Source organism: Nomascus leucogenys, chromosome 17 (genome assembly GCF_006542625.1).
Source record: "Nomascus leucogenys isolate Asia chromosome 17, Asia_NLE_v1, whole genome shotgun sequence".
Lineage (NCBI taxonomy): Eukaryota > Metazoa > Chordata > Mammalia > Primates > Hylobatidae > Nomascus > Nomascus leucogenys.
Window position 1 is genome coordinate 19,806,704 of NC_044397.1, and position 23,323 is coordinate 19,830,026.

Genomic DNA, 23,323 nt, shown 5'->3' on the forward strand with positions numbered 1-23,323 from the left:
TTTGGCCATAACACTGTCCCCAGTCTTGTCTGTTGACACCATATGGGATTGTCACACTTCTTTGTTTATGAAGAGTCTCCTGGAATCTTAAAATTAAGTTTAAGTATCAGACCAGCATCCAAAACCAATCCAGATACATACTTAGACTGGCTTGGTGTTTAAAAAGACTTCATGTTAACAGTTAAAAGTTAGAAAATTTCTTTTAAAAATTAGGGTTCTTGACTTCTCTTGGAAAGGTTAAAATATTTAGAAGTGCAAGACCCTTATTACTGCATGGAGACTATTGCTCTTAACCTAGGTCCAGAGGACCCCTGTGTTTTGATACAGTTTCCTCTGTAATCCTATGTGTTTTATTTTCTTTATTTAAAAGCATCATCTTGAGAAGGCATCCATGGGCTTCATTAGACTGCCAGAGGGGTTCATGGCCCAATAAAGGCTGAGACCACCCTAGTGTAGAGCCAAGCAGCAGCTGTCCCCTTGATCCCTGTTCTCATGATTCTTTACTTTCTCTGAAGCCACGCATCTGTTTTCATTTTCCATTGCACTAACAATTTTCCTGGAGTCAAGAAATATTTTCCTGTAATTATGTCTCTATCAAAAATTGGAAAAAGAAAAATGAATTGAGGGCTTTGGAATTCTTACACTAAGCTGCTCCACTTATTTATGCCAGCTCACTGGCCTCTGGTCCACAGGGATTGCGTTTAACATCCTTGAACACCAGTGAAGCACAGCCGCCAACCAGTCAGAATGGTTGCCATCTGTGCACAAACAGTGCCGGTGTGTGCCCTATGAACCTCAGTCCTGTGCCTGGAGGATTTCCATCCCTGCTTCAGCAGGCTTCTCTAGCTCTCTGGGTATCATTCCATGTTGCATCTGTCCTTCTTCCTGGAATATCAGGGAGTGTAAGCAGTGGGCTATTTGGAGTGTGCTTGGGAGCATCCTGGGGAACTAGGATAAGATCAATTTCTCCTTTTTGGCAAAGGAGCAGAGATGCCAGCTCCACCCTGCCGTCCAGTCTCTGGACTTGAGGGGAAATGGAGCTGATCATCATCATGTCCACACTTGTCCTGCATAGTGCAGTTAACAGAGCCATCTCCCTGGGCCCTCAGCTGGGGGATCCTCATACGAAACCTTCTGAAGAAAGAGCTGGAACTAACCCCACTTTGCAAAGGAGGACCATGGACAGTCAAAGAACAGGAGCAGCAAAGTCAGAAGGAGAACACAGACCTGCATTTTAGTCCATTCAAACACTTCGAAAACACTCGCTCCTCAAGGGAAGTGGCTTTTTGGGATTTCCACAGCAAATGCTTAGTAAGTCTTTAAAAAAAAAAAACAAAAAACAGGCCTTGTTTAATGCGTTAATATTTTAACAGAGCAAGTCTGGGCCTTTCAAGCAAATCTAGTCGCTACTCAACAGTCACCTTAGCCTTTATGCTAGGTACAAAGACAGACATTTTGGATTTTATATGGAAGATGGGCTTTTTGTGACAGTGAAATGTTTTATTTTATTTTTACAAATTATAATACAATAAAATCGACTTTTTCTTTTGATGTATAAAATTTTAGCCCATGTATAAATTTATGTAACCACCTTCAGGATACAGATCTATCACTCTAAAAAACTCCTTCATGCTAGTTCTTTGTCTTAAAAAAATTATACTGATGTACATGTAAAATGAAAGCTACAAGGATATTTGTAAAGTAAAGCATACATTTTATCCATATGAAATCAAGATAGAATTTCTCTCTCTTTCTCTCTCTTTCTTGTGTGTGTGTGTGTGTGTGTGTGTGTGTGTGTGTGTGTTAAAGGATTGTATTTCCTTCCACTTTGGAGGATATAAATTCTTGAGAAATAACCTATATAGGCTATCATTAAAGAGAATTTTCAATAATTCTTTAAAGCAATATGATGGTTTGACCATTTTCAGATTGTGATGGAAGGCATAAGAGGAAGCAAGATGAACCACTGGGGTAGTGCCTAAACATAGTGGCCCCAGGAGTGAGGCTTCTGAACATTTTCCCTACCCCAACCCACGAGGTCTTCTGCACCTATACTACTCCCCGCTCCCTCCTCCAGCAATGGACTGGATATCTCTCCAGGTTTTTCCTCTCTTCTCTCTCCTGCCTCCTTTCATATCCCACCAACTTGCCTCTTTTTTACCTTCTGTGGAAACAAAAGTGACTCCATCTTGGATGCTAATCCACCATCTTGACTTTTCATCAGCCCCAGTTCTATGAAGGCCTCCTGATTCCTCCTTTATTTACTGTCCCTAGTGTAAGAACATGTGCTCCTGATTTTAGATCAAAGCACTCTTGATGTTTTCACATAAATTATAGGCTATGACACATATAGCATTCTTGCTTGTTCTGGATGGTTTAATTGTCTTGCTAGAGCACGTATACCCTTTCCTTATGGTGGATAAGCCTTGGGTTTGTGGAGTAACCATGTGGAGATCTACCTATCTTGGGGCCACCCAAGACCATGCTTCTGTCTGTAAGTTCCCTCGATGAATTACCCAATACAAACAAAGTGGATTTGTCTACCACCTCCTTTCAACATCTGGGGGCTGTTAAGCATATATGGCCGTTTTACAGAACTCCTAGGAAAAGGAGATATAAAGATCCAAGAAGAGTGGGAAAGAGAAGGTGTTCTGAGAGACAGGAATGTAAGAGTGTATTGACAAAAGGGAAAAGGTATCCTTTTTCTGTCCCACTAAAATTTTACCTAGTTTGGCCTCTTCCTGTTCACCTAAATGGCCTAAAGTAACAGGTAGCTGTCCTCTCTCCCTACCTGCTTTCCAACTAGAGAGATTACGCAGCCCCCTTCTCCCACCGACACCTGGGAAACAGCCATGCACCTGCCTTCCAGCCTTGCAGCCTGCTCTTCTGCACTCACTTGGTCGACCCTACCCTTGGGCCCCTCCCTTAGAAGAAGGATGGGAGCTGAGAGAAAAGGGAGGAGGAGAGAGAGAAGAGAAGGGAGGAACAATGGGTACAGGTAAAAAGGAAGCTAATGCTCACTTGCATTCAGTGAATTCCTAATAAGAAAAAAAGACACAGTGCCAGGTTCACTGCCCTCTATAAATATTGGAACAGAGAATATTTGCATAATCCAAACCGTCTTAATAAGACTTCTGAATTCTGTAAACAAGTGCACCCTTACTAGATATTTTTGGAAGTAGCTATTTCTTGGGATTTCACAGGAAGCGGAGCTTTTATTTAGTCACTAAAACTAGTGTCCTTTGGATAATGCTTACTATGACACCACATATGAGAGGCTGTTTACTAAATGATTTTCACTGGTTATGATATCATCTAGTTATTCTATGTGACTTCAGTGGGAAAGAGAAGAAATACCTAAGTCAGTGGTTTTCTCATTTTTAAAACATTAATTATCATTATATCCAAATGAGGCTTCACATACAGTGTTAAGGTAAAGACCAAACTGTATTCATTGTGTATGCATATATATATGACATATATTTAATAGACTACAACTATACAACTATTTTCAAAGTATATAAGCTTAAAAAGAAGAAACAAAGAATGATAGAAAATGAATTGTTTGTGCTTCATTGAAAAATGTACAAGAGTTTGATATAATCGAAGAACTGCAACCCAGTGAAATTTTGGCCATAAGTAAAAAACACTTGAATATCTTAATTAGTTTTGGAGTCAAATTTGGTTCCCCCAATATGGGAATGAACTCATCCCACAGGCCCACATCAGCTTACAGAGTTGTATGTCCAAAAACGAATAACTACATAAACCAGGTATTGAGAGTATGAACTTTTCCCAGTTTCAACACTCAGCTATGCAAAGATTTGACTTTATGTTTCTATAATAGCTAGCTTTAACTTTTGAATCCTTGTTTCAACTTGGTAGCAGAAATGTTAAGTGTGCCCATTTGAGGTAAAACTTAGTTACTTCTAGAGTTAAAATCAGTAAGTTTTGGGTAAATAGCCATTTCAAGATGCATCCCTGCTCCGGCTTCCTTCCAGGAGAGATATAAGTACTAAGACGACTTCTGTATTTCCAGAAAGGTAAATTTATGGCTTAAATATGTTGTTCTATTATTCACAAGGTACTTCTGGGTCACCTTTGCTATAAAAGTGGAGAATATTTTAAAAATAATGTTAGGACACACTCCATAAAAGTTTTACAACTCACTTAAAATCATAGAAGAGCTGTATATTTCAAGATGAAGATTTAAGCTCTGGTTATGTAACAGGGTCTTAAGAGGCAGGAATTGCTGTGTCAACTAATGTTGTGCACTATATTTCATTACTGCCTTTATGTTTTTTTAAATACCTCAAGAATAAAGTTTATTTAAAATGTCACACTTTGCAAACTGCACATTATATCCATAGAATATAATAGTACCACTCCCGTTCCTTTTATTTATTACAGTAGATTAGTTATGGACCCTCTGCCATAGTATCTTGGCTTATTAAGATACTGCATGCTAAAAAGCATAGATGGCCCTGTAATGAGCAGTTACAAAATCTAGTCACCCATTCTTCCTTGGCTCTCTTTTTTGTTCAGAGGGAAAAATTGAGGATTGGACCTGTGCCTGAAACATTAACCACCTGATTCTGCTTGTGGGGTGGGGACAGAAAAGGGCCATCTCAACACTTAATTATTGAGAAATCCTCCATATCTCTTCAGGATTAGAGAAAAGGATTAACAATCATCAAGGTTGCTTGGACAAATCTCAAGTTCAAATTCCAGAGGAAGACAGGATGGTCTAGGGTGATCAAAACCTAGAGCCAGGGCTGGGCGCAGTGGCTGACACCTGTAATACAGCACTTTAGATGCCGAGGCAGGCAGATCACTTGAGGTCAGGAGTTCAAGACCAGCCTGGTCAACATGGTGAAGCCCTGTCTCTACTAAAAATACAAAAATTAGCGGGTTTGGTGGCGGGTGCCTATAATCCCAGCCACTTGGGAGGCTGAGGCAGGAGAATCACTTGAACCCAGGAGCTGGAGGTTGCAGTGAGCTGAGATTGCACCATTGCACTCCAGCCTGGACAACATGAGTGAGACTCTGTCTCAAAAAAAAAAAAAAAAAATCATCTAATTCACAAGAATTTTTTTTGCTAACATAAGTCACCCATAAACCTCTATGTAAGGTGAGCCTTTTATGAGACAACTTGATCCCTACAAAGTATTCAATAAATACAATGGACACTAAAACAGAGTCTTAATTAAAAGGGACAATTTAGAAATATTTTCTTAATTGACATCAAGAAAAAAGGTAACTTTAAAAAAAAAATCTGCTTTTTTTTTTTAAACAAGTGTTAGTGAGGATGTGGAGAAATTGGAACCCTTGTGCACTGTTGGCATTGCAAAATGGGGCTACTGCCATGGAAAATAGTGTGATGGTTCTCCAAAAAATTAAAAATAGAATTACCATATGACCCAGCAATTTCACTTCTGGGTATATGTGTTAGTCCTTTTTCATACCACTATAAAGAACTACCTGAGACCGTGTAATTTATGAACAAAAGAGGTTTAATTGACTCACAGTTCCACACGCTGTACAGGAAGCATGGCTGGGAGGCCTCAGGAAACTTACAATCATGGTGGAAGGTGAAGGGGAAGCAGGCACATCTTACCACGATGGAGGAGGAGAGAGAGACGGAGAGCAAAGGGGTCACACTTTCAAACAACCAAATCTTGTGAGAGCTCACTATCACAAGAACAGCAAGGGGGAAGTCTGCCCCATGATTCAGTCACCTTCCACCAGGCCCCTCCCCTGACACGTGGAGATTACAATTCAAGATGAGATTTCGTGGGGACACAGAGCAAAACCACATCCGTATATAACCAGAGTCTCAAAGAGATATTTGCACATCCATGTTCACAGCAGCACTATTCACAATAGCTAGGAAATGGAAGCAATCTAGATATCCAACAACAGATGAATGGATAAACAAAATGTGGCATATACATAGAGTGGAGTATTATTCAGCCTAAAGAAGGGAGGAAATTATGTCACATGCTGTAGCATGGTTGAACCTTGAGGATATTATGTTAGGTGAAATAAGCCAGTCAGAAAAAAAAAGATCAATACTATATGATTCCACTTATATGAGGTATCTAAAGTAGTTAAATTCATAGAAACAGAAAGTAGAGTGGTGGCTGCCAAGAGCTGGGAAAGGGGGAGTGGGAAGTTGTTGTTTAATGGGTATAGAGTTTTAGTTGTGCAAGATAAAAAGTTCTGGAGATCTGTTTAACAAGAATGTGAATATATTTAACACTACTAAACTGTATACTTTAAAATGGTTAAGATGGTAAATTTGACATTGTGTGTTTTTAATTACAATTTTTAAAAAATCTGTTTGTCTAATGATCATAATGAAGATTAATTAAATTGTGCTCAAAAGATGTATTATGGGATAGGAACACAGGTAATTTTATTCTCTTTATTGTTGCTGGACCAAGTTTTCTGCTTCCTACATATCAGAATGGCTAGGCATTCCAAGATAATCTATCACCATAGAATCTAAGGATTCTTTTGGAATATAAGCATCATTTTCAAAAGTAATTTGTGATTCAAGAGTTGCTTAGAACCAAATTTCCCTAGGAAACGTAATGGTTTGGGTGTTTTGTTATGGGGTGGAGGGAGAAGGCGTGGTGGAAGTTGGCATGATCTCTATTGGGGTGGGGCTCTTTTTGTATTTTTGATAGAGAATAGCTGTATTAATCAGATCAGTAGTGTATTATAGAAGGCATATGTCTTATGTTTCATTGCTTAGTTTTATGTTGTGCAGCAGCAATTTGCTAACCACAGTCCTGAAGAAATACAGCCATGCAGCAAAAGAAGCATTTATTATCAGAAACACATTTCTTTTCTGACATTACGGGAGAGTGGGAGGGAAGGTCCAGATTAACTGTACTTTTTAATAAGAGATGGAGTGCTATTGGAAAACTGTTAAGGAAACTGTGGCTTTAGCTCGGATTCAAGGAAGCCCATAAGAAAAATTTACTACCTTCCAGCTTAATACTGCAGCAGGGCCCGTTCTACAGGCCCACTGCTGCCTGAATGATTCTGGAGAGTATTTGCAAGCTGGGGTTGTTCTAGGAGAGGCAATCAGCCGCTGATGAGCTCCCCTGCTTAACTTTCCTAATTGATTCCACCAGACCTCCTAGTAGACTAGTTGCTAACCCTGCCCCATCCCAACTCTGGCCTGGCTCTTTCTGATGGCAAAGTCTTCAGAGACCATTTGCCAGTTTGGAGTTGGGCCTTGGAGCTGCAGAACAGGCTTGTAAAGCAGATGCGTAGTAAATGCTGCAGCCAAGTGCACAGCACATTTTCCTAAGTGGAAATCCTATGTTACTGACAGAACATTACTTAACAGTAGGTGGGCAGTTCAATCCTAAACAGCTCAGTTCCTCCCCATCAGAGACCCTGCAGAAGCAGGCTTCTGCCACAGCTGTGGGAGGAAGAACAGTCCTTGTAACTGTTAGGAGCAGACAGTGGCTAACAGAAACAGTCTCTTGGGAAGTCCCTGTCTGTGATTTTCCTACGTAAACACAAGAAAACAAAACCCCTGGGCTTGCCGTTCACACAAGCAAGCTGCACAAAGCTTTCTTTCCTTCATCTGCATGTGCTAGTGTGCTGTTCTTCCTTTAGGTTTTACTGCTGCTTAAAGGTGTTTTTGTCCAGATATGTAAAGGTGCCTCGCCCTTCTCCTTCTCAGGAAAAATATTTATTGAGAGCCTGTTGCCATGCAGGAACTCTGTATCCATCATCTCACCTCTTCCTCATCAAACACATCTCTTCCGAGTGAGTTGCCAAATTACACTGCTGGCTTCCCAACCTGAGGTTTTGCTTCTGTTTACATTTTACCAGAGCAAGAGAGAAAAAGTCACATATGATGTGCTGTCTTCTCATCTTACTAATCCCCTCTTCCCCAGGCCTTTCCACATCTAGAATTAAATATCTGGGCCTTGGCAGCCAGGCCAACCCCTAACATCAGTAAAGCCCAGGCAAGAGCACACATGGATGCCCATATGCCTAAAGCTGTAAGAGTTATAATGCCCCTTTAATGCCTCCTCATATCCACGTTGGATATGTGCATTAAAATTCATGAAAATTAATTATTGGCCAGGTGTGGTGAATCATGCCTGTAATCCCAGCACTTTGGGAGGCCAAAGTCAGAGGATCACTTAAAGCCAGGAGTTTGAGACCAGCCTGTGCAACATAGTGAGACCCCATCTCTACAAAAAATAAAACTTAAAAAAAAAAAAATTAGCCAGTTTTGGTGGCAATACCTGTCGTTTTAGCTACTCGGGAGACTAAGAAGGGAGGATTGCTTGAGGCCAGGAGCTACAATCGCGCCACTGCACTCCAGCCTGGGCAACAGCAAGAATCTATTTCAAAAAAAAAAAAGGATTATAATAGCTTAAATTGGAAACAATCTAAATATTCAACAATGGGGCATTGATTAATTTGATTATAATATTTCTCCATATAGTAGGGTATGAGATCATCATTTAAAATTTTTAGTAATATTTATAAGTTATTTTGAGTTTAAGTGAATAAAGATTATTAAAGTGTCTTTGTAATTATTGTTTTGTTTAAAGTATATGTACACATAAAAAGATCCAACAAAATAGTTACCATCTCCTTGTAGTGACTTCATAAATTATATTTTCTTCTATGTATTAGTATTTTCTAAAAATTGGTATAATGAGGGGAAAGAAATAAATTTATAATAAAAATATTTGTATGCTTTAATCTAATAATTCTGTTTCCAGGAATCTCTTTTAAGGATCAAAGATGTGGTTAAATATCACAAGATAATTTATCACAATGTTATTCATAATTTTAAAATTATATCGGCTAGGCACGGTGGCTCATGCCTGCAATCCCAGCACTTTGGGAGGCCGAGGTGGGTGGATCACCTGAGGTCAGGAGTTTGAGAACAGCCTGGCCAACGTGGTGAAACCCTGTCTCTACTAAAAATACAAACATCAGCCAGGTGTGGTGGCACGTGCCTGTAATCGCAGCTACTCGGGAAGCTGAGGCAGGAGAATCACTTGAATCCGGTAGGCGGAGGTTGCAGCGAGCTGAGATCGTTTCACTGTACTCCAGCCTGGGCAACTGGAGACTCCCTCTCAAAAAAAAAAAAAAAAAAAAGTAGAAACAATTCAGTAAGATTGTTGAACCTTTGAAACTTCCTCATGTTTATTCTGTTCTTAAAATTTTCTCTTTTCCTCAGAGTGACTAGCAATCAAACTCTTTTTTAAAAGGCTTACATGTACTGGTCTATATGGGCAGAGAGTACAGGGAGACTCAGAGAGTGAGCATGCAAACACTAAATCCAGGACTGCAGAGGAGAAGATACCCAAAGGATAAAAAAGATGCTCACTGAGTCAAGTAGATGAAAACCAGCCTTCTTGGTGTAAGCTCTAAGCAAGAGGGGAGACCATATACGGCCATAGCCAGGGAGTGGGAAAACCCCAGAATTTTAGAAGGAAAGGAACCTTGTGGATTCTTCAGCTCCAGGAAATAGCAAATACACCCCTAACCCCACCCCACTACCATTTACACCTACCCTAGGATCTTCTATTCAATTAGAAAATCTTTCATTTATCGAGCAAATATTTGTTGAGTGATGTGTCTGGCACAGACAAGAGAGGAAAGGAGGAAGTCTGTTTGTTTCAATTAGCCAAGTTGGTTTATTCATCTCTTCCTTCTTTAAACAAACAGCTCCTTCCCTCCCTCCCTCCAGACAAGTGTTCTGTGTGAAAACTTGATCTTTTCACATGACCCTACATCCTTGTCCACAGTGATTGGTTCCCTTGAGTGGTGGACAACTTAGCCAAGCTGAGCCTAGCTCCCTTGACCATTGCAATTGATCAAAGGGTGGTCATGTGGCCCAAAACAAGCCAATCAGACTTCTTCCCTAGCTTTTTTGCAAAACTTTATGGGGAAGGAGGGCTCCTTCCCTCCAGTTAGAGAGCCATGAGCCCAGATGTGAGCCTGGAAACTGCTAAGCGCCAGAAAAGAAGCAGAAGGGAAAATGAGACAATGATCAAAACACTCAGAGACGCAGGAGGGAGAAAGAGTCCTGCTGGCATTTAGAACCCTGTCAGGTCTTTCTGAATCACCCATTTCCTCTGTCCTTCTGGCTGTCTGGTTACCTGAGCCATTACCTTCGTGTTCTTCTGAAGCTATTTCCTATTGTATTTCTGCCATGTGAAACCAAAGGGTGATCCCCAGCACAAGGGTTTGGAATTGCAGAACTCTGTATGAGCTCTGGTAAGCCTCCTGTGCCTAGTGAAGAAGACAGGTGCCAGATCAGAAGCTTTATTATATTTTTTTTTTTTTTTTTTATTTTTTTTTTTTGAATGAATGAGGACTGGTTTTTTTTTTTTTTTTTTTTTTTTTTTTGAAGGGAAAAAAAAAAAAAAAAAAAAAAAAAAAAAAAAAAAAAAAAAAAAAAAAAAATAGGAGAGCCGGGCACGGTGGCTCACACCTGTAATCCCAACACTTTGGGAGGTCGAGGTGGGTGGATCACTTGAGATCAGGAGTTCAAGACCAGCCTGGCCAACATGGAGAAACCCCATCTCTACTAAAAATACAGAAATTAGCTGGGCATGGAGGCGCACACCTGTAGTCCCAGCTACTAGGGAGGCTAAGGCACCAGAATCACTTGAACCCAGGAGGCAGAGATTGCAGTGAGCCCAGATTGTGCCACTGCACTCCAGCCTGGGCAATGGAGTGAGACTGTGTCTAAAAAAAAAAAAAAAAAAAAAAAAAGAGGGAGCTAATGATGCTCTCATTGGAGGGAACTCATTGTATTACCTTTTACCTATTAATATAACTGTGCCTTCACTTAACATTAATGCAAATAATCCTTGTTGAATACCTGCCCTGTATTTCCCTCACCAGATTTTGGCCTTTTAAATTGAATTCATGCATGCCCATTCTTCTTTCCTGCTTAACTTCATTCAGCCTACTAGGAAAGGTAAAAGGGAGGATTCCACTTATGCCCGTAACTGTGAAAATGCAACATATCTTTAGTGGAAAATTTACAAACAACCACAAGATGGGGCTGTTATGCAAGGAAGTAAAAATTAATGGTTGGCGGGAAGAGGATGCAACAGTTTCCAGCATCCAGGATAGGATATTTAAATCTTTCCTCACTGGAAAATAAGGAAAGGAAAATATTTTAAGAACATATATTCATAAAATCAAAGCATTACTTATAACAAATTCAGGGATTACTCTTTTTAACAATCTAGTGTTCCTTTTTGGGAAAGTGATACATAATTATTATAGTAGATATTTTCTGCCTATATCAAGGTTGATTGCTTGTCTTTCTTCCGGGTTTTCTTCTTCCTCATTCTTCTGTCCCTTTCAATGAAAAGCCATAACATAAAACTAAAATACATGCATTAATTTATTAATTTATTTACAGACTTCTATGTCCTCTATTCAATTTCAAAGACAAAGAAATAGCATTTGATATATTTAACATACTCTTGTTTCCTGGTATTTTCCACCTCAATCTAAATTAAATCACTTTGACCTCATTTTTCCCCCCTTGGGTTTGCAGTTTGAAGATCTGGAAAATTCTTGATTAATAGCAATAATGTAAGGTAGCCACGTTTTTAGAAAATCCAAAAGAAGCAAGAGGAAAGTGAACCCTGCATATCCCTTTGCCTTATGAGAGACTACAGCATTTGCTGGGGCAAGATGACCACAGAAGGCAGCCAGCTGGAGAATGCCCATTCACCCTGGAGCTGTGCAAAGCAGGAAGTCTGCAGGTAGATGCAGGGGAAGCCACAAAGGGGAAGCATTCCTGTTCCTTCTAGGGCACAGTCCAGTCTGCGTTGCGCTAACTCAAAACTGGGAGCCTCCTGTTGAGAAATGGGAAACCTAAAAATAGACCTGCAGAAAGTACTTTGGCCTTGGCTTGAAAGTCAGCCCAGTGCTATGACAAGAAAAGCTTTTTCCATGAAGATTATGTTCTTAAAAGCCATATTTCATCTGCACACAGACTCCCCGTAAAGCCACACTCAGAAAATGTGCGTCTTGGCTATCCTTCAACTGCAAAATCATTATGTTAGGCTCTGGCTATCCTGGACATTAGATGTCTGTGTAAGGGTTTCTTTCTGAAATTCCTTGTACAAAATGTTAGGGGTTATAAACTGGATTAATAGCGACATTTAAGCAAATCTGCTATTACTGTTTGTATCCAATACCTTATGATTTTTGGAAAGAATTCAAGGACAAAGCAGAAAGATTGTTGTATTCAAGTAATTCAGAATGTACATGCTTTAGAATTAACTACAATAAACTAATAACTTTTCCTGAAGAAATCTAGCCAGAAAGCCAAGAGAATATATTTCGTTAAAGCTTTAGTAATTAAATCCAAAATTAAAGGGTACTGTCCTATAATTTCTTGCATGTGTTAGAATTATAATATTTAAAATTTGCAATATCAAAGCATTTCAGGAGACCATCATATGTAGTCTGCATGTATTTCAAGGATAACCCTTAAACGGTGATAAAAAGCTATTAAAGAGGGGAGAAAAAGCACTTTTATATACTTAGGTAACTTTCTAAGGAACAGCTGCCACCAATTAAACAACAAATACCTTTTAAAGACTCTTGGAGGTTCAATGTTCTTTCAGTGGACTGAAAAATCTGGGAAAATGGACTTCATTAGCAACTACAAAATTATTGAAAGGATATTTGAAATGGCATTTAATACCTGCAAAGACAGAAACAATCAGTAGTTTAAAATTTCACCATAAAGACTGGTAAATAACACTGATTACAGGTCTTATTCAAACAGAAAATAATGAATATGTAATGAAAAGAGAATAATGATCCAAATTGCTCTTAATCTTGGAGTTGTGCCTATTGATTGGCCTGGAAATAATAGTGCTAATCTTACAGTAGGAAAGTCAAGTGCTTTAGAAAGTCATTAGCTTTAGGGAAACAGGATACCCATTTCATTGTACCAATACAGTATTTTATTGAGTAAAGCCTCAAACAACTGTGTGTTTAAGAAAAATTCCAAGGTTAGCCTAAGTCAAATAACATTCCTCTCCACTCTGCTCTGTAACTGGTAAAAGCAATTTAGGTACTCTTTCTAATTTATCCAACTAAACACCGACTGTATTTCTGCAACACAAAATAATCAAATGCAGTAAATAATTCAGCATTCCAAAAGGTAATTATTGATCGCACACTGGCTTATTTCTAATAAGCTGAAGAAGTAATAACCTTCTCAAAATAGTAAATTTACATTTTAGACTGGCATTCCTGAGACACTCTGGCAAAGTTTCATGAACGAACATATTTATAAGCAAATATACATTAAAAAGACACAAAGTCTTTTAAAAGTCATAGTTTCTCATCTCTAGGAAAAGCCTCAAAGGATTCTGAATTTGAAATATCTTTACTTCCCATTAACTTTCCATGTATCCAATTACAAGTTAAATTTACATTCTTTTCAATCCATTTTTGAGACCTTAAATGTATTCTTAGATCCTGAGCTTGAAAATTGATTGCTTTTATTTTAATTTAAATGTTAACACAGAAGCATCTGGTTAATGAAAATAGAGATACGTGAAAAGCCAGGCACAGTGACTCATGCCTGTAATCCCAGCACTTTGGGAGTCCGACGCAGGCAGATCACGAGGTCAGGAGTTCAAGACCAGCTGACCAACATGTTGAAACCCTGTCTCTAGCCGGGTGTGGTGGCGTGTGCCTGTAATCCCAGCTACTCAGGAGGCTGAAGCAGGAGAATCGCTTGAACCCGGGAGGTGGAGGTTGCAGTGATCACTCCACTGCACTCCAGCCTGGGCGACAGAGCGAGACTCTGTCTCAAAAAAAAAAAAAAAAAAAAAAAGGGAGAGAGAGAGAGAAATACGTGAAAAACCCACGCTCCTCTTAGCAAATGTGCACGGAACAAGGAACTGGCCGGTGTTAAAGGTTGCCAGGCAGGACAGCAGAGAGCACTTTGCAATGACATGGTTAGATGAGGCCCTTAAGACCAGCTGTTTGCCAGGGAACACTCAGGGCACCTGAGAAGTGGGTAAGATCAATTTGTTATGGGGAAGTCAGCTGAATGCAGAGCTGAAAAGAGAAAGTGCAAGCCAGAGGGAACAAGAAAAGACTAAGTCAGAGTGGAAAGAGCTTGGGCTTGGAAGTCACAAAAACCTGACTTCTGACCCTTATCAAATGTGTCACCTCCAGGAAAGGACTTCGTCTCTCCGACTTGGTGTTTTTCACGTGTCAACTGAGTATAATGATAGCACTGCCTCACGGAATTATTATAGGGTTATAAGATGGTGCACATCAAGCACTTAGCACACTGCCTAAGTACACAGAAAGGGCTGAGCAACGGATATGAGTATTACTACTGACTGCTGCTGCCAGAGAGGCTGGCAAAGGGAAGGTGAATGCCAGTCTCAGAGAAGGATACAAATAGGTACCTCACAGAGTCAAAGTCAGGGAGGCAAAGGAAACAAGGCAAAGGGAACTAGGATGGTGTGGAATCTCCTCACTAGGCTTTGCATTGAACCGAGGACCTTCTTGTACACAAAATCATGCACACTGAAATATGTCCCTTAGAATGTTCACCTTTCCTGACCCTGTCTTAAAGATACCTTGCTCTAAATCCAGTCATTTGTAACAGCTGCTCTGGAAAGCAAATCTGGTGTCATTTCAGATCTGACAAGTGCCTTTGAGTAAGAGCAGGAAGGAGAAGCTCATCCCATTGAAAGGCTTCCTCGAGTATACCTAGGAAAGCACCCACTGGGGATGGTTTGTTAGCTTGTTTGCCAAAACAAGTGATTCTTGGTAGTTGCTTTTATTTTTTTAATTCATGTGAATGGTCCCTTTATTTTTTAAAATGTGACGTAAGTATCTCTCCCTTGTTTCTGGAGAAGATGGTGAAGTTTCCATGCATCTGAGTGCAGACACTGCAGTCTGGAAGATGTGAGTGTTCTGCTTCATATTGGGAATTATGGACTTTTTTTTTTTTTTTTTTTGAGACAGAGTCTCACTCTGTCATCCAGGCTGGAGTGCAGTGGCGCGATCTCGGCTCACTGCAAGCTCTGCCTCCCGGGTTCACGCCATTCTCCTGCCTCAGCCTCCAGAGTAGCTGGGACTACAGGCGCCCGCCACCACGCCCGGCTAATTTTTTGTATTTTTAGTAAAGACGGAGTTTCACCGTGTTAGCCAGGATGGTCTTGATCTCCTGACCTCATGATCTGCCCGCCTTGTCCTCCCAAAGTGCTGGGATTACAGGCGTGAGCCACCGTGCCCGGCCGTTATGGACATTCTTAACCACATTGTGCTCTTGAAGAATTAAATAACTCCTTATTGGCCATAAAATGGTGTTTGTAAGCTGAACTCTCCCCTACTTACTGCCCTTTAGGACTAAGAGCCCAGACTTGGGGAAAGGGAAATGTGCTTCGGGGCGTTTTGCTGATCACTTTAGCTGCACAGTGTAATGAGACCATTCCCTGGGTGAGTGTGCGGAGGGGATGAACACGCCTCAGGATAGAGAAGGAGAGAAGCTTATTTGCTTCAAGGGGACTGATGGTTGGGCACAGGACTGAGGCTTGCGGATGCCTAGAAGTCCTGTGTGTGGAGTGTGAGCTGCTCCTGGCCATGGAGAGGCCTTCAGGGGCTGGGCCAGGACCATGAAGTTTGTTTAGGGTCAGCTGTAAGCCGGAAGAGTCCCCACTGGTCCCTGCAGTGTCAAGCACTCAACTTGATTCCATTGGCACTTAGTAAAGTTTTTATTAAGTATCATGTTACTTTTCATTTTTGGTAAATGGCAGAACCATATAAATTCACCAAAATGTTCAAACTGAAAACTTCCCTGTTCCTTCCCACTCTTCCACTGAAACCGTCAACAAGTACTATCAATTCTGCCTCCAATGAGCCTTAAACTCAGGCTCGTGCTTTGTTTGCCTCTCCTGTCTCCCACCCTGATTCTGATTCTGTTGTTTTCCACCTGGGTGACAACAGGATCCTCTTCCACTCCTGGCTTTCTCTCTTCACCTTCTATCCCATTCTTTACCAGCAACCTGAGGATTCCCTTTACAATATAAATGAAGTCAAGTCATTCTCCTGCTTAAACATTTCAGTTTCCCAGTATTCTCAGGATAAAGATCCAAATGCTTAGCATGGCTTGCAAGGTCAAGTCTGGGCTTGGTGAGCTTTGGAGAACTCAGTGAGAGCCCTGGCCTCTGGGAAAAGCTGCCTGGAAAACACAATTATAGTCAGTGCAAAGTGATCACTCAAAGTGTGGGCTGCAGGGTAGGTGACAAGAGACCGTAACAGATTTCTTGAGATTCCTTCTAGAAGGGAACCCAGCAGAAGAACAGGCTCCTCATTCCTGTTGGTGAGAGGTTGTGATAGGGCAGTAAAGGAAACGACTAGAGGTGTAGGCACTGGTTAAGATTTAGGGATATATCAGTGACACACCCAACCTAGGGTACTGTAACTGTAAATCAAAACAATCTTCTTTTAGTCTTAAAAACAAGAACCAAAAATTGTACAATTTAACATGTAATAATGGCTTCTATTTATCAAGCATCTGCAAAGGGGCTGGCTTTATGCCAGGCATTTTACATATTTGATTACAAAAACCTCATAAGATAATTATTATCTCCATTTTTGATATATGGGAACCGAGGCTCAAAAGGTTACTAAAAGTCAAATGAGTAATAGGGCACAAACTTTAAAAAAAAAATTACCAAATTGCCTTGCTTTATGAAGGAAAGGGACAGATCTAATGTTAATTTGTCATTAACTGAGGAAGCACAGAAAGTTGGGTGTTTACTTGTTTCTTATCCCTCTCCCCCGACTAGGAGGACACAGCTTCATGAGGGGAGAGCCTGTTTTGTTCACAGCTGTCTCCCGAGCACATTGAATAGTGTCTGGTCGCAGCAGACCTGTAGGGGTTTGTTCACAGACTGAAGCAATGAAGTTTGACAGCTGCTTTCATTACTCAGTGATTTTGATTCAGAGCTTTATAAAAGTAGGAAAAATTAGTGTGAATATCCATTTTTCCATAGATTTGGTGTTGGATTTTTTTTTTCTTATTCTCTCCACTAACGTACTGTTATTAAAATACAACTAAGCCTTATTCACCGGGAGGTTTCCATTAGCAACAAGAATTAATTAAATTATGAGTCATCAGCAGATGACATACTAAGGCAGATTATCCCTCGACAATGATTGTTTTTTATTTTTCTAATTATAAAAGTAATATAGTAAAGAACACTAGCAAGATTTACTAATTTTAAAAAGTAAAGTATGTACTGTTATGAAAATATTTCTAAGATATATTTTTAGTGAAAAGAACAAGATGTAGAATAGTGTTCATGGTAAGCTTTTCTCCCATGGGATAATAATAATAGTTATTGAGAGCTTACTGGGTGCCAGGCATTATATTATATCCACTGCATGAATTATCTCATTTAATCCTTCAATAACACCATGTTGTTGGCACTATAACATTATTAGTACTATACTCCATTTTAAATAGTACTATTGCCCTCATGTTATTTTTCTTGTTTTTATTTCGCAACAATCCAGCACTTAGAGAAATGTTGCAACATGCAAAATACGCATACACACACACAAGCATATACATGTGTACATTTTACATCTGTATTTACTTCTATATACCCATATATTAAAAGCCAGGAGGTTGTACTAATATCTGCAATTCCATTCCTATGCCACAGAGTTGTAGTTTTCTCTCTTTTTTTTTATTTTTATTTTTTGAGACAGAGTCTCACTCTGTTGCCCAGGCTGGAGTGCAATGGTGTGATCTCAGCTCATTAAAACCTCTGCCTCCCAAGTTCAAGTGATTCTCCTGCCTCAGCCTCCCACATAGCTGGGATTACAAGCACACACCACCACACCTGGCTAATTTTTGTATTTTTAGTAAAGATGCGGTTTCACCATTTTGGCCAGGCTGGTCTCGAACTCCTGACTTCAGGTGATCCACCCACCTTGGCCTCCTAAAGTGTTTGGATTACCACAGGCGTGAGCCACCCTGCCCAGCCAGCCCTCTTTTTATATGTATATTTATTCTCCCAAATAATGCGAAGGCTGGCTCCAATTGTCTTCAATTTATTTATTCATTGAATCACTCTCCTGTTGCCTCCACTGTCCCTATTCCTGGCAGGAATGTCTCTCCTCCCACTAGTCTCCAGCACTCCGCATCGGACCCTCTCACCGCCTACAACCTCCAAGACCTTGTGCCCCATCATGCTCTGACACCTCCACCAACACAAAAGTCCTTCTTCCTCTGTGTCAGGACCTCCCTGAGCCCCCTAAGTTGTGACACCCCACCTCCCCATACCTGACAAAGACAGCTCCCTTGCCCATCAGGGATAGCCATGAGAAAGTAGCTCCATGGGTTCTAGTATTTTGAGACTGCATCAAACCTAATATGTTAGCACCTTTGGTAGCCCATTCTTAACCTGGACCAGCAGTTAGACCTAAAGCATAGATGACCATTTAGCTAGTCATTTGCATGATAATTAAACATGAGAGATGAAAGAAAAGAAAAAGGAAAAAGAAAAAAATTGTACCAGGAAGGAAGATATTTCATGAGCTGAATCCCAAGCAGCAAAGTCACCACTAATGTCACAACGGTGTTGCCAGCTAATAATGGGGCTGCTTCTTAACTGTTGGGAAATGCAAACAGCACAACATTAAAATGGTTCTATTTTTTTCCATCCTTACAATAGCAACACAGCAATAGAGTGCTGATCTCTGAAAGACAAAGGCTGTGAAAATAAACATGCACTTAAGCCAGGGGGCACTTGGGTTGTGACTTTTCTTTTGAGATATTTGGTAACATATCCCAAATCCTCAAACCACTCCAGGGATCTTCCCTTCAAGTACAGTCTGAATCACCTACCTGTCTCAAATGTCCCAGCAAAGCTCTTGCCCTGTGCAGGCAGGCCTGCCAGATAGCTGCCTTTTTCTTTTCCTCTTACCTTGGCTAAGTGGCTTCCAAGGTGTTTCGGAAAGAAAAATATAGGATTCAAAATAAAGAGCAGAGAGTTGGGCCAGTCCTGCATTGTCCTCTAACTGTGATAATGGGTGGCTGCTCGGCCCCTGGTTCATCTTCCACAGCAAAAGCTGGACCAAGGCCTGCTTTTTCTCTCTAATGGTAGGATTGCCTCTGGCTTCGAGTTGCATGTTTATCTTTAGTACTCATCACTTTGAATTTGTTATTACTTCACCCTCCCCTTTGTCTTCACTTTTATCTGTCTGTATATTTCCCAACAACCTGTTTTTACCTCATCTCCCTCTTTTATTATTACCACTTTTATTCCCTGCCCTACATCCTTGGCTTCCCCTGTAAGCACTTTGAAAAATAAGGTGAATTTTATATCGGTAAAAGATGCTGAAGTGTGAATCTGTGAAGCCCCCGCCCCAGTAGCCTCCTTCCATGTGAGTACCTTCTTTCCATGTAAGGTAACAGCTCTCTCTTGTTTTTTTTTTTTTTTTTTTTTGGTGCTCATTCTCTCCAGGCAACCAGGAAAGCTGTCCCCTTCAAGGAATGGCTTGATCTAAGATCCACTCATGGGATACAACTAAAGAACAAAACCTCCTGTTATCAGGTTGCACATGTCCAGGTATTTGCAAGCAGTATTTTGCTTTCTTAAATACCAGACTGTGGCTAGCAATCTTCCCCCACTTCAGGTTATAGAAATTCAGAGCTCCCTATCTCAAGACCAGGAAAATCCAGAGCAGACACACATTTTGTGAATATGACCAGGAATAAGTTATTTCATCTTGGGAAAAAAATAAGACCAAGATCTAGGGCTTGCTTGATGTTTCCCAGTTGTTCTTCCAGTCCACCCTATTCCCTTCATCACTCTTCTCTGTGCCCCAAGTAGGAGGCTGACCTATTGGGCTGTATAAACAGGCTCTTTTGCACTATAGCTTCCTATTGGATTCACACCATGGGGAGCATTGGAGATCAGAAAGAGGGTAGAATAGTGAGAGCAGAAGGCCAGGCTATTTATTCACTGGCTCCCTCAACGTGGGCCACTACAGGCTGGCTGAATATCCCCGCTCCTGTCAGGTGACCCTCTCTCTCCAGCACCAGTCACCATTCTGTCCTTTGTCCCATCAGGCCTTCTACTAGCCCAGGGTACTGCACTACCCCTTGTGATTTCCCTATAACCTGCTAATACCTTTATAAATAATCTCCTTAATAAACTCTACTCAAATTACCCAATTTGAGTGGACCATTTGCTTCCGGCTGCTGGTTTGATGCTTACAAAAGATCTCTGCTTAGGCAAGGCAGAAACAGGTACATTTGAGAAATGGCAATGGCAAATGATCAGGAACCCAGTTACCTGGAAACTGAGGCCCACGGTAGGAATTCAAGCAACTCTTGGCACAGAGAGACAAAGGAGAAACTTCTTTACTGAGGATTAGCAATACAGAGAAGTGAATGCAGTTACAGACAACTGGAGGTACTAAGCTCAGATTATTAATAATAACACATTTACCATGCACTTATGATAAGCCAAGTACCTAATAAATACCCTGTCACATTTTAGAATTTTTTATCTATTTTCCTGACGAGGAAACTGGGTGAATTGATCATTGCTGTTTTGTAGACCCAAATTCCCTCCTTCAGCATCTTCTAGTAATAAAACTATTCTCTCCTGCAAGGAGCTCATTTCACAGGTTTTAACCAGTGCTAACCCAGGCCTTGCCTGTCAGAACATACCTCCTCCCATGCACAATGCTTGGCTCAGTAATGGACATGTGACTCTAACAGGCCAACAAGTTTCTCCGAGATTTGATACTTGGACCTAGAGAAAGACTAGAAGGATGACGATAGCAGCAACCATTGCTTCAGGCCACCTTTCCCTCTGCTTGGAGGAAGCCATCTCCAGTAAGAAATCATTTAGCATCAGCAAAGAGAACAGGAGAGAGAGACAAAGGATAGATGGAGGAAGAGCAACAGTGAGCACAAAAGAAATGACCTTATTTGCTACTGCAGCCAGTCTCTCCAGTGAGTTTTATCCTTCAGTTTTCCAGTATTATGAGACAATGAATACTTTGCTTTTACTTAATATAAGTTGGATCTCTCATTTATATTTCCAAAAAATCCTGTAAGTATATTAAGGCTGCCTTGCAGAGACTCTTCAGCTGGGCAGTGATCAGCCCATGAGTGTGAGAAAACTACCAAAAGTTGGATAAAGAGCCACTCAGAAGGAGCAGGTAGAGCAATCTCCAGAGCTTACAGAGATCCAGAGGCAGGAGAATCACTTGAACCCAGGAGATGGAGGTTGCGGTGAGCTGAGATCACGCCATTGCATTCTAGCCTGGGGTACAAGAGCAAGACTCCATCTCAAAAAAAAAAAAAAAATTTGAAAGGCGCAAAATGAAGAGAAAAACACATTATCTTTTCTACCATTCTTACATTAATACTTATTTTTAAAAGTTTTAATAACTTTTTTGACATCATTTCTCCCTCTCTCTCTCCTTCCTTCCTTCCCTTTTTATCCTAATCCCTCTAGTTCAATCTCCATCTCTTTTGATGTTTTTAGTATACTTCTCTTATTCTCTCTCACACTCACTGATTCTTTTTGGGTAAGTGTATGTGTGATTTGTATAGCATCCCAAAATAAAATAGATATAAAATTTTTCTTAAATTTTATTCCATTTACTTTTTAGACTTTTTAGTTAAAATCTAAGACAAAAACATGCAGGCCTACATAGAGTCAGGATTATCGAGATGTCAGTAGGCAACAGAAATTTGTCAGCTTTATTAAAATTTTATGGAACTACTGTCATATATGTAATTCATCATTGGCCGAAACGTTATTATGTGGTGAATGACTATAGCAGTCATGGTTATTAAAACAGGTTTATAACTATAGTCTATATGTTAAAGAAAGTAGAGGAAACCATAAGTGTGTTAAGAAAAGACATAGATGATGACATAAAAGAGACCCAAATAGGCTGGGTGAGGTGTCTCACACTTGTAATCCCAGCACTTTGGGAAGCCAAGGCGGGTGGATCACTTGAGGTCAGGAGTTCAGGACCAGCCTGGCTGACATAGTGAAACCCTGTCTCTACTAAAATACAAAAATTAGCTGGGTGTGGTGGCAGGCGCCTGTAATCCCAGCTACTTGGGAGGCTGAGGCAGAAGAATCGCTTGAGCCCAGGATGTGGAGGTTGCGGTGAGCTAAGATCACACCATTGCACTCCAGCCTGGGCAACAGAGTGAGACTCCGTCTCAACAACAACAACAACAACAACAACAAAAGACCCAAATCAAACTTCTAGAGCTGAAAAATACAGTATGTGAGATGAAAAATAAACTAGATGGGATTGAAAGTAGATTAGACACTATAAATGAGTACATGTCAATAGAAACTACTCAAAATGAAACACAGATAAAAAATGACTGAAAAAGATCAACAGAATTTCAGTGAGCTGTGGGACAACTTCATGCAGCCTACTCTAAATGTAAATGTGGTCTCCAAGATGAGAGAGAAGAGAGGACAGGAACAAAGTTGGAAGAAATGTGGCTGAAATTTCCCCAGATTTGTTGAAGAACATAAACATATAGATCCAAGAAACTCAATAAACTTTATTTTTATTTTATTTTATTTTATTTTATTTTATTTTATTTTATTTTATTTTTGAGACAGAGTCTTGCTCTGTCACCCAGGCAATGCAGTGGTGCAATCTCAGCTCACTGCAACCTCCACCTCCTGTGTTCAAGCGATTCTCCTGCCTAGGCTTCCCTGAGTAGCTGGGATTACAGACATGCGCCACCACACCCAGCTAATTTTTGTATTTTTAGTAGAGATGGGATTTCACCATGTTGTCCAAGCCGATATCGAACTCCTAACCTCAAGCGATCCACCCACCTGGGCCTCTCAAAATGCTGGGATTACAGGCATGAGCCACCGTGCCTGGCCTCAATAAATGTTAATGAAAAGAAAGATGAAGACACGCATCAAGGCACATCGTAATCAAATCAGGGAGCCCATCTCAGTGGGCAGCATCCCCCACAGTCATTTTTGACCTTCAAAGTAGAGTAATCACAGAGGATTTCAAGGATTCAGACGTGCCCTCCACTAAAGTATTCCTAAATATCTTAGTGAAGGGAAAGTCTTTGAGGCCTTCTGGTCGAGCATTAGGTGGGAGGATGGGCACCAGGTTGCACATGATAAATCCAGTTCAACCTTATGTCCTAAGCCTGTGGATTCCCTTCTCCATAGCATGCCAAGGAAGCTCTGGCATGGCATCCCCATTAAATGTAGACTACCATTGA

At 40.6% G+C, this 23,323-nt stretch overlaps 1 protein-coding gene across 1 annotated transcript in view; it reads right to left on the reverse strand.

Annotated features, from left to right (window-relative positions):
• The window catches only part of UPP2 (uridine phosphorylase 2), a 139,674-nt gene that overhangs the window by 113,392 nt on the left and 2,959 nt on the right, over nt 1-23,323 (reverse strand). The window contains exon 2 of the mRNA XM_030796919.1: nt 5,523-5,612. Within this exon, the coding sequence (XP_030652779.1) occupies nt 5,523-5,612 (90 nt within the window). The remainder of the gene's footprint in view (nt 1-5,522; nt 5,613-23,323) is intronic.